Source organism: Scyliorhinus torazame, chromosome 3 (assembly GCF_047496885.1).
Source record: "Scyliorhinus torazame isolate Kashiwa2021f chromosome 3, sScyTor2.1, whole genome shotgun sequence".
Classification (NCBI taxonomy): domain Eukaryota; kingdom Metazoa; phylum Chordata; class Chondrichthyes; order Carcharhiniformes; family Scyliorhinidae; genus Scyliorhinus; species Scyliorhinus torazame.
The window spans coordinates 120145680-120159483 of record NC_092709.1 but is presented as its reverse complement, the minus strand read 5'-3'; the positions used below and the strand labels follow the sequence as shown (position 1 = coordinate 120159483).

General features: G+C 48.7%; 1 protein-coding gene across 5 annotated transcripts in view; it reads right to left on the bottom strand.

Annotated features, from left to right (window-relative positions):
* Positions 1–13804, bottom strand: part of fstl5 (follistatin-like 5) — a 1269795-nt gene that overhangs the window by 49497 nt on the left and 1206494 nt on the right. For all 5 annotated transcript variants that reach the window (XM_072496156.1, XM_072496159.1, XM_072496157.1 and 2 more), the window contains one exon: positions 9938–10087. In XM_072496156.1, the coding sequence (XP_072352257.1) occupies positions 9938–10087 (150 nt within the window). The remainder of the gene's footprint in view (positions 1–9937; positions 10088–13804) is intronic.

Below are 13804 nucleotides of genomic sequence, written 5' to 3'. Positions count from 1 at the left end.
GCCCTCAGCGATGCTCCTCAGTGATTGGACCATGCTGTGCAGTGCCTCAGCAATGTCTACCTGTGTTTAGGACAAGCTCTGTAGCACCTTGGCCATTCCTATCAGAGCCCGGGACATATCCCGCAGCACCTCCTCAAGGACAGCCCGGTACTGGGTCACCGTTTCGCAGCAAGTCTGACATTCTGCCGAGACCCTCAGTCATGGCCGTCATTGACTGCACAACGCCTTGGACGCCTTCACTAATACTGCTGATGTTGTACACCAGGCTCTCCACTGCCGTTGCCATCCTAGCAGTGGTGACCTTGGTGCCACTCATTGCCTGCGCCATCTCATGTGGCTGTAACCTCTGGGACTCCTCCAAGCGGCTATGGATCTGCTGGAGTGTTGCAACATCTCCCTCTGAATGTCCCGACCACTCTCCAATGTCTCCATCAGTTCGGGACAGTCTGGTCCAGAGGCTCAGCATCTGACTGGGACCTGACTGGGTCCTGGGATCCAGAAGACCTTTAACTGCTGTCTTGCCTGGGTGTTTCTGCTGTCATGGGAGTGTCCCTTTAAGAAAGATTTTTGTCTTATCACATGGCTTCAGTGATGTCATTGTGTGGGTGGAGCTGGGCTGTGGCTCTGTGAGTTTTACTTTTGCTTTGAGTTTTGGACTGGTTTGAACTGCACAGGATGAAACAAATGTCTTTCTCGGTCTTCCTTTTAGACTGCTTAACTTAAAAGAGATAATTTCTTTCTGGAAGGAATTCAAATCTGCTGTTTGAAAAGTGGAACAGAGTATCAGTAACAACTGTCTTATTCAAGTAAGAATGCTGTGTGCTGGGCCACACCTTTGAAAAGGGGTTTCTAGTTTTACTTGGATTTTGTTATTGAATTGGAACAGTTAAAGGGGGATTCATTCAGGGTTATACTGTGGCTGTGTGGGGTGTTTATGTTTGTAATTGATGAAAGTTCATGTTGTGTGTGTTTATACAAATGTTAACTAAATTCTTAGAATAAAGCTTGTTTTTTTGCTTAAAAGAGCCTAAGAATGCTGTTGAATAACATCTGAAAGGAAAGATCTTGTGCTCATCCTAGCCAAATTCAACAAAAAGTTGTAGGTCGGGTGAACTCCATAACACACTTTGGGGTTTTTAAACCCTCCCATAAAACTGCCACGACCTGATGTGCATCAGCCACTATAATAATAATAATCATTATTGTCACAAGTAGCCATACGTTAACACTGCAATGAAGATATTGTGGAAAAAACCGTAGTCGTCACATTCCGACACCTGTTCAGGTACATGGAGAGAGAATTCAGAATGTCCAAATTACCTAACAGCACAGCACATCTTTTGGGACTTGTGGGAGGAAACGGGAGCACCCAGAGGAAACCTACGCAGACACGGGGAGAACGTGCAGACTCCACACAGACATTGACAGAAGCCGAAAAATCGAACCTGGGACCCTGGGCGCTGAGATGCAACAGTGCTAACCACTGTGCTACTATGCCGCCCCTATGTGGTGCTCACTAGATTGTGCCCCAGAAGCCTGACCACTAACGTTACCCACCGAGGTATGTGTCTCTCTGCTGGTGGAGGATGGGGATGACAGCTGTGACGCATCCTCAGAGGTCTCCTCCGAAGTGATCTCCTGGGAGGCAGGAGTGGGTGCCACCCCGGATGGGCCGGCACCGTCGGCTGGAGGACTTGTGCAAGAATGGACATGTGGTCAGTGGGAGGGATTTGTCAGTCTGTATGGCATTAACTCACGTTTGGCAGGTCCTCCGGGTGGGGCCCGTTAGGTCTTCACCTCTGCGGCGAGTCCCAACTTCCGTATTGGTGACAGCTCTGACTTCAGCCAGCCCGTCAACTCCAGGGCCCGTTCCTCGAAGGTTGTGAGGATTCTTATGTCCAGCACCCCTCTGCCGGTCTGGGCCCTGTGCTGGCGATCGTGGGAGAGCTTCTCCTGCGGAGAGACAGAGAGGGCATCGTTGGCCTAATACGTGGTTCACAGTTATGGGGGAGCGGGGAGTGGTGAAGAAAGTGTTGGGGGGAGGGTTGAAGAGAGGGAGGGTGAAGGGAGGTTGGGGGAGGGTTGTAGGGAGGGGGTGAAGGGAGTATTGGGAGGCACATGGAGAGTTGGGGAGGATACTCGCATGGGGGCAGAAAGGTCTCGGTGGGGGAGGATGTCAACTCACCCTTGCTTCCTGGTGTAGGTTGTTAACCTCCTTGCGGCCCTGGTTGCCTGTGGCTCACCTCCGGGACCCTTGGTTGCCACTAGGTGCCATTAAAGCAATGATCAGTTGTAACTCAAATGTGAAAGTAGAGGTAAAAATTTCAGCACTGTCAAATTATTTAGGACTGCAGGTAATTATGGAATTCACCCAAACGTGGTCTTTTGGATAGCAGTTGTGCAAAATAAACTTTTCATATTTTTAATGGCTATTTTTAAAAATTTCAATGATATTTTTAGTGTGAGGTATTCTTCTAATGGAGACTAATGTTGTATAATATTCAAACAGAGAAGCGAACTGGGAAATTATACTTCCATGAGCGTGACTTTGGTTACAGGCAACTATTCGGAATTATTAGAGAGACTCTGTATGACCACCTGGCTAGAAGAGGTTTTAAAGGGCGAGCTTCAACAGGAAAAATACAAAGTCCCTTTTTGGGCGTGTTTAGTGCGTTGTTTCTCTGTGCTGCAGACACTATTAAACTGGACTCTTTTTTTTAGGCCTCAGTGAGGAACGCTCCGCTGAGGCCACATTTACATTAATTTCTGAGCTCATCAGTGCAGGAAAAATGCACTTGATCCCCCCACTCCGGCCTCCGGATCCCCCTAGCCCCAACTTACCAATTAGAGGGTTATCGAGGCCGCCCTCGCCCTACCTCATTAGGGTAGGGCACCCCCGGGCCCAATCCTCAGCAAGGGCAACCTGCCATCCAAGCATCTTGACACTGCCAGTCTGGCACCCTGGCAGTGCCAGTCTGGCACCCTGGCAGTGCCAAGATTCCAGGCTGGCAGTGCCAATATGCCCGGGTGGCAACAGGGGTGCCAGGATACCACCCTGCCCAGAGCCCAACCACCCGGGGGCCTCCGATCATCTACCCAAGTGCTGTTACGCCTGGTCCGTGTCTGTGGAAACCAGTGCTAAACAGCGCCAGGGTGAGGTTTCTTAGGCGCGGGCATTCAATCTCGGCCCTTGGGAGACTTTGGCGTAGACATATTTAAGTGAAGCTAACTGCCCAATTAAATATGTAAATCTGGATCCCATCCAGTGTGGGTGGGATCCAGACTGCAACATCTGCGAGATCTTGTTCGATCGTACTAGGTGTCCAGAGTGTCGTAAATCTCAAGAGAGGTTAACGGCCTCGCCGCGTCACTGAGTCGGGCTTGTCAAGGCCATTCGATTGCGCTGAGAGATTCTGCCCAAAGGTCTGAAAGCTCATTGGGATAGCTAAAATAAATTTGATTTTCTAAAACACTCTGGATCCTAATCTACATATTCTACTGCTGCTGTTCTGTGAATCTAACACCGTGGTAGCTATATCTAACTGAATAATAGAATTTGTAGCATAAAATACATGAAGATCCTCTCACTGAGACATGTTCAGAAATCCTGAAAGGTGACGGTGCTATTTTAATTAATCATTTTATAATCTTTATTGTCACAAGTTGGCTTTCATTAACACTGCGATGAAGTTACTGGGAAAAGCTCCTACTGGCCACATTCTTGCACCTTTTTGGGTACACGGAGGGAGAATTCAGAATGTCCAATTAAAAAAAAATTTTTTTCCAAATATTTTTTTATTCTCCTCCTTTTTCACATTTTCTCCCAAATTTACACCCAACAATAAACAATAATCAGTAACAAATGTAATGTCAATCCCCATATCAATAACAACAATCCCATCCACCCACCAAATCCCAGACATTGACCCGCATGTTAACATAAACAAATGACAAAAAGGAATCAGGAATCACCCGTAGTAAACCATTAACACATATAGTCCACCTCCCCCCAATCCTCCCAGCCCCCAACCCCCCTAATGTTCGATGTGATCCAATTCCCGAAAGTGCATAATGAATAACGCCCATGTATTGTAGAACCCCACCATCCTTCCCCTCAGTTCAAATTTGACCTTTTCAAGCGTTAAGAATTCCAGCAGGTCCCCCCGCCAGCCAGGGTACAGGGTGGAGAGATTGATCTCCATCCTAACAGGATCCGCCTTCGGGCGATCAACGAGGCGAAGGCTACAACATCTCCTTCCGCTCCTGTTTCCAATCCCGGCTGGTCCGACACCCCGAATATGGCCTCCTGAGGGCCCGAGACCAGTTTCACGTGCACCATTTTAGAGATTACCCTAAAAACCTCCTTCCAGTAATCCTCCAGCTTTGGGCAGGACCAAAACATATGAACGTGGTTTGCGGTGCCTCCCCCACAATGTTCACACACATCTTCTACCCCCTCAAAGAGCCGGCTCATCCTCGCCCTTGTAAGGTGCGCTCTATACACCACCTTCAGCTGTATCAGCCCCAACCTTGCACACGAGGTGGAGGCGTTCACCCTCCGCAGCACCTCACACCAGAACCCCTGCCCAATACCCTCTCCCAACTCTTCCTCCCATGTCGCCTTGATCCCTTCTAGTAGCGCCTTCTCCTCCTCCAAAATAGCCCTGTAAACCGCAGATACTACCCCCTTCTGCAGTCCCCCTCTCGTCAGCACCTCTTCCAGCAATGTGGAAGCCAGCTCTATTGGGAAGCCCTGTATCTCCTTTCTGGCAGTCTTGAACCTGCATGTATCTAAATATTTCCCCCTGCTCCAGCCCATACTTCACTCCCAGCTCCTTCAATCCCATAAAACGACCCCCAAGAAATAAATATTTTCGTGTTCTAATTCCTTTCTCCTCCCATCTCCGAAGATTTCCATCCCACTTCCCTGGCTCAAATCTATGGTTCCCCCGAATCGGCATTTCCCTTGACCCTGCCCCCAGCCTGAAATGCTGTCGAAGCTGCCTCCAAATTCTCAATGAAGCTATTACTACCCGACTCCCTGAGTATCTCCCCAGGGCCGTTGGGAACGGCACTGTCGCTCGCGCGTTCAACCCAACCCCGTACCCAAATTCTCCTCCATTCTGACCCATTGGGAGTCAGCCCCTCTGACCCAGCTCCGCACCTTCTCCACGTTCGCCACCCGGTAATAATACATCAGGTTCGGAAGATCCAAACCCCCTGCCTGCCTTGCTCTCTGTAGTAGCACTTTTGTAATTCTGGCCACCTCCCCTCCCCATATGAACGAGGTAATCATCCCTTCAATCTCTCTAAAAAATGCCCTTGGAAGGAAAATCGGCAGGCATTGAAAAATAAACAGGAATCATGGCAGCACATACGTTTTAACCGCCTGTACCCGACCCGCCAATGACTGAGGGAGACCATCCCACCTTGCCAGATCAGCTTTCACTCTCCCCACCAAGCTAGAAATGTTGTACCTACGGAGCCCCCCACAATCTCGGGCAACCTGCACCGCCAGGTATCTAAAGTGAGTCGCTGCCTTACGGGATGGCAGCACCCCCACCCCTGGCCGAAAGACCACAAAATATTCACTCGTCTAGATTTAATTTGTTCCCCGAGAAAGACCCAAACACCCAAAGCAGCTCCAGTATTTCCCCTATTGATACACTTGGTTCCGACACGTATAATAACAAGTCATTGGCATATAAGGACACCATGTGCTCTATCCCCTCCCGCACTATCCCTTTCCATACCCCCAAACATCTTACTTAATGCGATGGCCAATGGCTCAATCGTGAGTGCAAACAGCAGGGGGGACATAGACATCCCTGCCTAATCCCACGGTGGAGAGGAACGTATTCTGAGCTGATGTTACTTGTGCAGACGCTGGCCCTCGGCTCCTTATATAGTAGCTTTACCCAGTCCTCAAATCTGGGTCCAATTCTAAACCGCTCTAGAACTGCCATCAAGTACCCCCATTCTACCCAGTCAAACGCTTTCTCGGTGTCCAATGCCACAACCACCTCTGTTTTCTTCCCCTCTGCCGGTATCATAACCACGTTCAATACCCTCCTAATGTTCGAAAAGAGCTGCTTCCCTCTCACAAACCCCATCTGATCTTCATCTATCACCTTTGGGAGGCACTCCTCTAGCCTACCTGCCAGTACCTTCGGCAATATCTTTGCGCCCACGTTTAAAAGTGATATGGGCCGATACGACCCACACTCCATCGGATCCTTATCTTTCTTAAGTAACAGGGAAATTGATGCCTGCCCCAAAGTTTGTGGTAACACGCCCTATCGCCTCCTCAAACATCCCCACCATAAGCGGTACCAGCTTATTTTTGAATGTTTTATAATATTCCACCGGAAACCCATCGGCCCTGCCACCTTCCCCGACTGCATCCTCCCAATCGCATCTTTTACCTCCTGCTCCATTATTGCCCCCTCTAATGTAGCCCTGTTCCCCTCCCCTAACCTCGGGTACTCCAGCCCATCTTGAAATTCCTGCATCTCCTGGCCTCCCCCAGGTGGCTCTGACCTGTACAATCTCTCAAAGAATTCCTTAAAGACCTTGTTAATCTGATCTGGAGCTACCACCAACTTCCCTGCCCTGTCCCGCACCTGAAGAATTTCCCTTGCCGCAGCCTCCCTACGGAGCTGACCCGCCAACATACGAGCCTTCTCTCCATGCTCATAAACTACCCCCCTTGCTCGCTTCAATTGGCGTACTGCTCTCCTGGTAGATAGTCGATCAAAATTTGCCTGGAGTTCCTTCCTCTTTTCCAACTGCGCTGGGTCCCTGCATTTCTCCTGTCTGTCTTCAGCATCTCATCTATTATCCTCTGACGTTCCAACCTCTCCTCTTTGTCCAGTAGGCCTTGAACGAGATCAGCTCAACCCTCACCACCACCTTGAAAGCCTCCCAGACAACCACCTTTGACACCTCACCCGTGCAATTAAAACGTACATATTCCTCGATTACTTTTTCAATTTTGTCACAGAACCCTCCATCGCCCAACAGTCCCACATCTAACTTCCTCCCTGGTCTCTGTACCATCCCCTTCTCCAGTACCATATCCACCCAATGCGGAGCATGATCTGATTTTGCAATTGCCGAGTACTCGGACCCTTTAACTCCAGCCAGGAAAAGGTGTGTGGGCCATCCCCACCATGAAAAAGTCAATCCTTGAGTACACCTTATGGATCGCTGAGAAAAACGAGTACACCCGCTCCCTTGGGAGAAACCTCCAAGGGTCCACCCCTCCCATTTCCACCATTAGCCCAGCCAGCGCCTTCGCCCCCCCCCCCGCCCACGCCCCCCCCCCCCCGCCACCTGACGGGGCCAGCGAGCGTGGCCGTGACCTGTCCAATTTTAGCTCCTGCACCAAGTTCCAGTGCGCCCCCATTATCAATTTGTGTATGTCCAAGTCAGGGATGGCCCACACACCTTCTTCGCGAATCCCACATCGTCCCAATTGGGACCAGATACACTTACCAGCACCACTAACCTCCCCTCCAGCACCCCTGTCACAATCACATACCGATCGCCCTGATCTGCAACCACCTTCTCCATCTGGAACTGTACCCTTTTGCTGACCATTACTGCTACCCCTTGAGCTCATCCGTCAAATCCAGAATGAAACACCTGACTAACCCAGCCCTTTTTAAGTCTCACTTGGTCCTTCACCCGCAAGTGAATCTCCTGCAGTATTGCTACACTGACCTTCAAACTTTTAAGATGCGCACGCACCCTTGACCTCTTGACTGGGTTTCCCAGTCCCCTCACGTTCCATGTGACTATCCTAACTGGGGGTCTCTCACCCCCCCCTTATCCACCATTATCATACCACTGGGCCCTGCCCCATGAGCCTAATCTGTCCTTTTCCATTATTAACATCGAACTCCTCCCCGCCTCCCCGAATACCACCCTGCACTTCCCCTTGAGAAAATCTCCCCCAGTATTGAGCCTCCCCCCCACCTCCCCCACTCCCCCCCCCCCCCCCCCCCCCCCCCCTGCTCACCTCGTATGTCCATCAAAACCTGGCAACCAAGCTCCAATGTCCACAGCCCTCCTCTCAGAATGTCCAATTGACCTAACAGCACGCCTTTCGGGACATGTAGAAGGAAACCGGAGCACCTGGAGGAAACCCACGCAGACACGGGGAGAATGTGCAGATTCTGCACAGACAGTGACCCAAGCCGGGAATTGAACCTGGGACCCTGGCACTGTACAAAGAACAAAGAACAAAGAAATGTACAGCACAGGAACAGGCCCTTCGGCACTCCAAGCCCGTGCCGACCATGCTGCCCGACTAAACTACAATCTTCTACACTTCCTGGGTCCGTATCCCTCTGACTATCCACTCTGTCTGTGCCCCTCATAATTTTGTAGACCTCTATCAGGTCGCCCCTCAACCTCCTTCGTTCCAGTGAGAACAAAACGAGTTTATTCAACCGCTCCTCATAGCTAATGCCCTCGATACCAGGCAACATTCTGATAAATCTCTTCTGCACCCTCTCTAAAGCCTCCACTTCCTTCTGGTAGTGTGGCGACCAGAATTGAACACTATACTCCAAGTGTGGCCTAACTAAGGTTCTATACAGCTGCAACAGTGAAGCAACAGTGCTACCCACTGTGCTACCGTGCTGCCCCATAGTAATCATTTTAAAATAATTTGTTTAACAACCTTTTTAAAGGAATTTGGTAAACAAAGGAATTTGACCCAAATAAAAGTTTATCCAATGGATGAATTTCAAACCCCTGATTTCATCAGCACTCAATAGTTGAACAAAATATCCCTCAAAAGGAATAAAGAAAACAGAGTGTAAAGTTCATTATAAAACTGTTGACTTCATTAAACAACGTAACTGTGAGTAGACTATTACATGAACACAATTGTATAATTATCACAAGAAATTAAGCATTCCAGTGTTTCTCTTCAAACATTATGGGTGGGATTCTCCCGCAATTGGCGGGATGGCCCGACGCCAGCGCCAAGAACGGCGCAAACCACTCCGGCGTCGGGCCCACCAGAAGTTGCGGAATCCTCCGCACTTCCGAGGATTAAACCGGCGCTGGAGGGGTTGGTGCCATGCCAACCAGCGGCGAAGGGCCGGCGTAAGTTGGCGCATGCGCAGGAACGCCGGCGTGGTTCCACGCATGAGCAGGCCGGCTGGCGTGTTCCAGCACATGCGCAGGGGGGTTCTTCTCCGCGCCGGCCATGGCGGAGCCCTACAGAGGCCGGCGCGGAAGGGAGTGCCCCCACGGCACAGGCCCGCTCGCAGATCGGTGGGCCCCGATCGTGGGCCAGGCCACCGTGCGGCACTCCCCGGGCTGGATCCTCCCGCGACCTCCCCACTCCCCGAGGACTTCAATAGCCGGCCTACAAGCCAGGTCCCGCCCTGATGGACCATGTCCATTTCACGCCGGTGGGACTGGCCAGGAACTGACGGCCGCTTGGCCTATCGGGGCCCGGTGAATTGCCGGGGGGGCGCTGACAACGGCCCCCGACTGGCGCGGCGTGATCCCCGCCCCCGCCCGAAAACTGGCGCTGGAGCATTTGGCAGCCGGCGTCAGAGCGGCGGGGCGGGTTTCACGTCCCCCCCCCCCCCCCCCCCACCCCGGGGATTCTCCGACTCGGCAGGGTTCGGAGAATCCCGCCCTACATGTGCATATGAAAATCAATAAGCCATATTTGGTAAGCTCAAAATATATTTTTACGTGCCATTCCAAGTTGTAAGTCAACCATTAAACAGTGTCTTTAAATAGTGTCAAAATCAGAAAGAAAAATCATTAATTATTCCAACTAATTTTCATGCAAACTCATATACTGTACATGTGATATTGTAAACTATGTTTAGGTATTAAATGACAACATTTTTAAAATCATGCCATTTTTAACAGACCGTATTTGTAATGTAAAAGTAATAACAACCTGAACTGCTTTCTGAGATTGAATATCAACAATCAGCACTCTGTTCAGCTTTGGCTGTGTCACGTAGATATACTTGTCTTTGATGTTCACAGCTGTAGCCCAAACACACGACTGGACTTCTTCACCCTCAGCTTTGGGGCAGACTTCATTCTAAGAATCAATGTTGGGGGGAAAAGATTCTCAGTATCCAACTAAGATGAATAATAATGAGGTAAAATTAGGATCAGTTTTGACATTACAACAGGAAAGTCAAAGTAAATTTATCAAATGATAAAATTGAGAAAATGCTCAGGCAGCAAAGAAACATAAGCAGGTACATTTTTATGCTCTTCCAACAGTGCGGATTTCATGTCTGTAAATGTGTATCATCTTTGTTGCACTTAAGCTAACAAACTGGGTGGAATATAAAATGGTGGTCCCGATGCTGACTGGAAAGCTGGGGAGTGTCCTGTGTCGCCTCTTTTCAGGGTAGGCCCACTGAATTAAATGCACTCAACTGGGCAACTCGGGTCTTCCCAGGGATTAATGACACCGGAAATGGAATCAATCAGAGGCTGGTAGCTCTTCATTGCTCAGTAGCATCGCCAAGAGGCAGTGGGCAGATGACCTGTTTTTGTGCTGTAATTTCTTTGTAGTTGCCCTGCTTATGTTACTTTTATATTCCATCAAAAAAATTGGTCCTAAGTGCAGGACTTTATTTTTCAACCACATTGTTGTCATTTGAAATTGCATGACTGCATTGCATGGCAGGATTATTGGGACATTAATATTTTCAAAGTTCGCATGGCAGAAGAAACACTATGGGTTGGCTTCTCCGTTGGCGGGTTCCTCCATTTTGCCAGCAGTGCACAGATGCCCGCGGATTTCCCGATGGCATGGGGCTGCCCACAATAGGTAATGGGTGTGGCGGGAAGGAGAAACCCACTGCCGGTGGGGGTGTGCCACACCAGAAAAAAGGTGCGACGAGACAAAGGATCCCACCCTATTACTTAAAACACTAAATAGTTCAAATTAAAGCACACCGTAAAACAGCTAATCGACTAAAAGGAAAAATATACTGACAAATCTTTATTCAAAACTTAGTGTAATTTTGTTATCCCACTCAGTTAATACTTTATCATAACGAGCAAAAATGATCTTAAAAAGTCCAGGCATTGATCTGAATTTTACTTACTGTGTAATTATGACAGCAGGGGGGTCAATTGAGTAATTTAAGAGTGGAGATAAAAAGAAAACGGAGTTCATTTCTGATTAAAAGAGACCACCCAAATTGTGGGTGGAGATTGGGTTGGGTGGGTGGGTGGTTGGAGGGTTAGGTGGGCATGAAATCCACTTAAATTTTAAAATATTCTTGATTTACAAATTTCAAATAGATTTAAATATATTTTGAAGCCTTCTCGATACAGCATATGCATCGGACGATCTCGGTCCATTTATAATGAAATAGAAAGGAATGGACCTTTTAACATGTCCTCTCCAGAAAAGGCCCATTCCACTCCTGATTCTGGTGTGCCTAATTGGGTGGCATTTCCACCCACCCAGAGATGTGTAAACTCACAATCAGTCTGGAGATGGAGGTGGGAAAATTATTCTTGCATCAGACGGCAAAATTGGACCACTTAACTTGAAATATGCAGAGTTAATATCGTTAAAAAAACTACTCCACATTTTTCTTCAGAAACAGCTGATATTTTTGATTTGATTTATTATTGTCACATGTATTAGTATACAGTGAAAAGTATTGTTTCTTGCATGCTGTACAAACAATGCATACCGTACAGTAGGGCCGGTCAAGGACAATAGTGGGAACTTGTGCATGGAATCAGAAGAAATAGGAGAGGCATTGAATGAATACTTTTCTTCAGTGTTCACAAAGGAGAGGGGCCATGTTTTTGAGGATGAGAGTGTGATTCAGGCGGGTAGGCTGGAGGAAGTAGATGTTCTGAGGAAGGATGTAGTAGCAATTTTGAAAAACCGGAGGGTCGACAAGTCCTCTGGGTTGATGGGATATACCCAAGGATTCTTTGGGAGGCAAGGGATGAGATTGCAGAGCCTTTGGCTTTGATCTTTGGGTCCTCGCTGCCCACGGGGATAGTGCCAGAGGCCTGGAGAGTGGCGAATGTTGTTCCTCTGTTCAAGAAAGGGAATAGGAATGACCCTGGTAATTATAGGCCAGTTAGTCTTCCTTCGGTGGTCGGGAAGATAATGGAAAAGGTCCTGAAGGATAGGATGTATGACCAGTTGGAAAGATGCAGCTTCATCCGGGATAGTCAACACGGATTCGTGAAGGGTAGGTCTTGCCTCACAAATTTGATTGAATTCTTTGAGGAGGTAACTAAGTGTGTAGATGAAGGTAGAGCAGTTGATGTCGTATACATGGATTTTAGTAAGGCGTTTGATAAGGTTCCCCATGGTCGGCTCATGAAGAAAGTAAGGAGGTGTGGGATAGAGGGAAATTTGGCCACTTGGATAAGTAACTGGCTATCACCTAGAAGACAGAGGATGGTGGTGGATGGAAAATGTTCAGACTGGATACCAGTTACCAGCGGTGTACCACAGGGATCAGTGCTCGGTCCTCTGCTATTTGTGATTTTTATCAATGACTTGGAGGAGGGGGCTGAAGAGTGGGTCAGTAAATTTGCTGATGACACCAAGATTGGTGGAGTAGTGGATGAGGTGGAGAGCTGTTGTAGGCTGCAAAGAGACACTGATAGGATGCAGAGCTGGGCCGAAAAATGGCAGGTGGAGTTTAACCCTGATAAGTGGGAGGTGATTCATTTTGGTAGAAAAAATTTGAATGCGGATTACAGGGTCACGGCAGGGTTCTGAGTAATGTGGAGGAACAGAGAGATCTTAGGGTTCATGTCCACAAATCTCTGAAGGTTGCCACTCAAGTGGATAGAGCCGTGAAGAAGGCCTATAGTGTGCTAGCGTTTATTAACAGGGGGCTTGAGTTGAAGAGTCATGCTGCAACTGTACAGGACCCTGGTGAGACCACAGTTGGAGTATTGTGTACAGTTCTGGTCACCTCATTGTACAAAGGATGTGGAAGCATTGGAAAGGGTGCAAAGGAGATTTACCAGGATGCTGCCTGGTTTGCAGGATAGGTCTTACGAGGAAAGGGTGAGGGACCTAGGGCTTTTCCCTTTGGAGCGGAGGAGGATGAGAGGTGACTTAATAAAGGTTTATAAGATAATGAGGGGGATAGATAGAGTGGACGTTCAGAGACTATTTCCTCGGGTGGATGTAGCTGTTACAAGGGGGCATAACTATAAGATTCAGGGTGGGAGATATAGGAGGGACGTCCTGTAGCCACGTAAAATGGCTGATTCCCGATTAGAATGGTCAAAACCCCGATTTAAAATGGCGAACGAAAGAGGCTGATGGGAAAATCAGCCAACAGGACTCAAACGGACAGCTGCAGGTAAAACAGTGTATTCGCCTCTGGGGAAGTCAGCCCAGACTGATACCTGCAGCCATCAACATCACAACAACCCAGCCATCTGCATAGTAAGCAGCCATCCCTGGGAACAATTGCTACAAATTAGCAATTGAAAGCTGACCCAGACCTTTTGGCGCCAGCAGGGGCTGACACAAAGAAAGGTAAACAACCACCCCCCGATCAAGGAATAGCCCCATTATTGGAGCATATCGAACCAAGTGATTGGGACCAAGTCCAATCACTTGGAACCAGGTACGAGGTCTGCCCCGAGAGGCGGGAAGCCCCTGGGGACTATAAGAATAGGGGCCAAGTTCAAATCGATCCTTCTCTTCCTGCTCGCAACCTTCGAGACCCTTCTACAAAGAAAACTGTAAGTCTTACTCCAGCGATCGCTACCAGATAGGCGCTCCTGACTCTCGACCTGT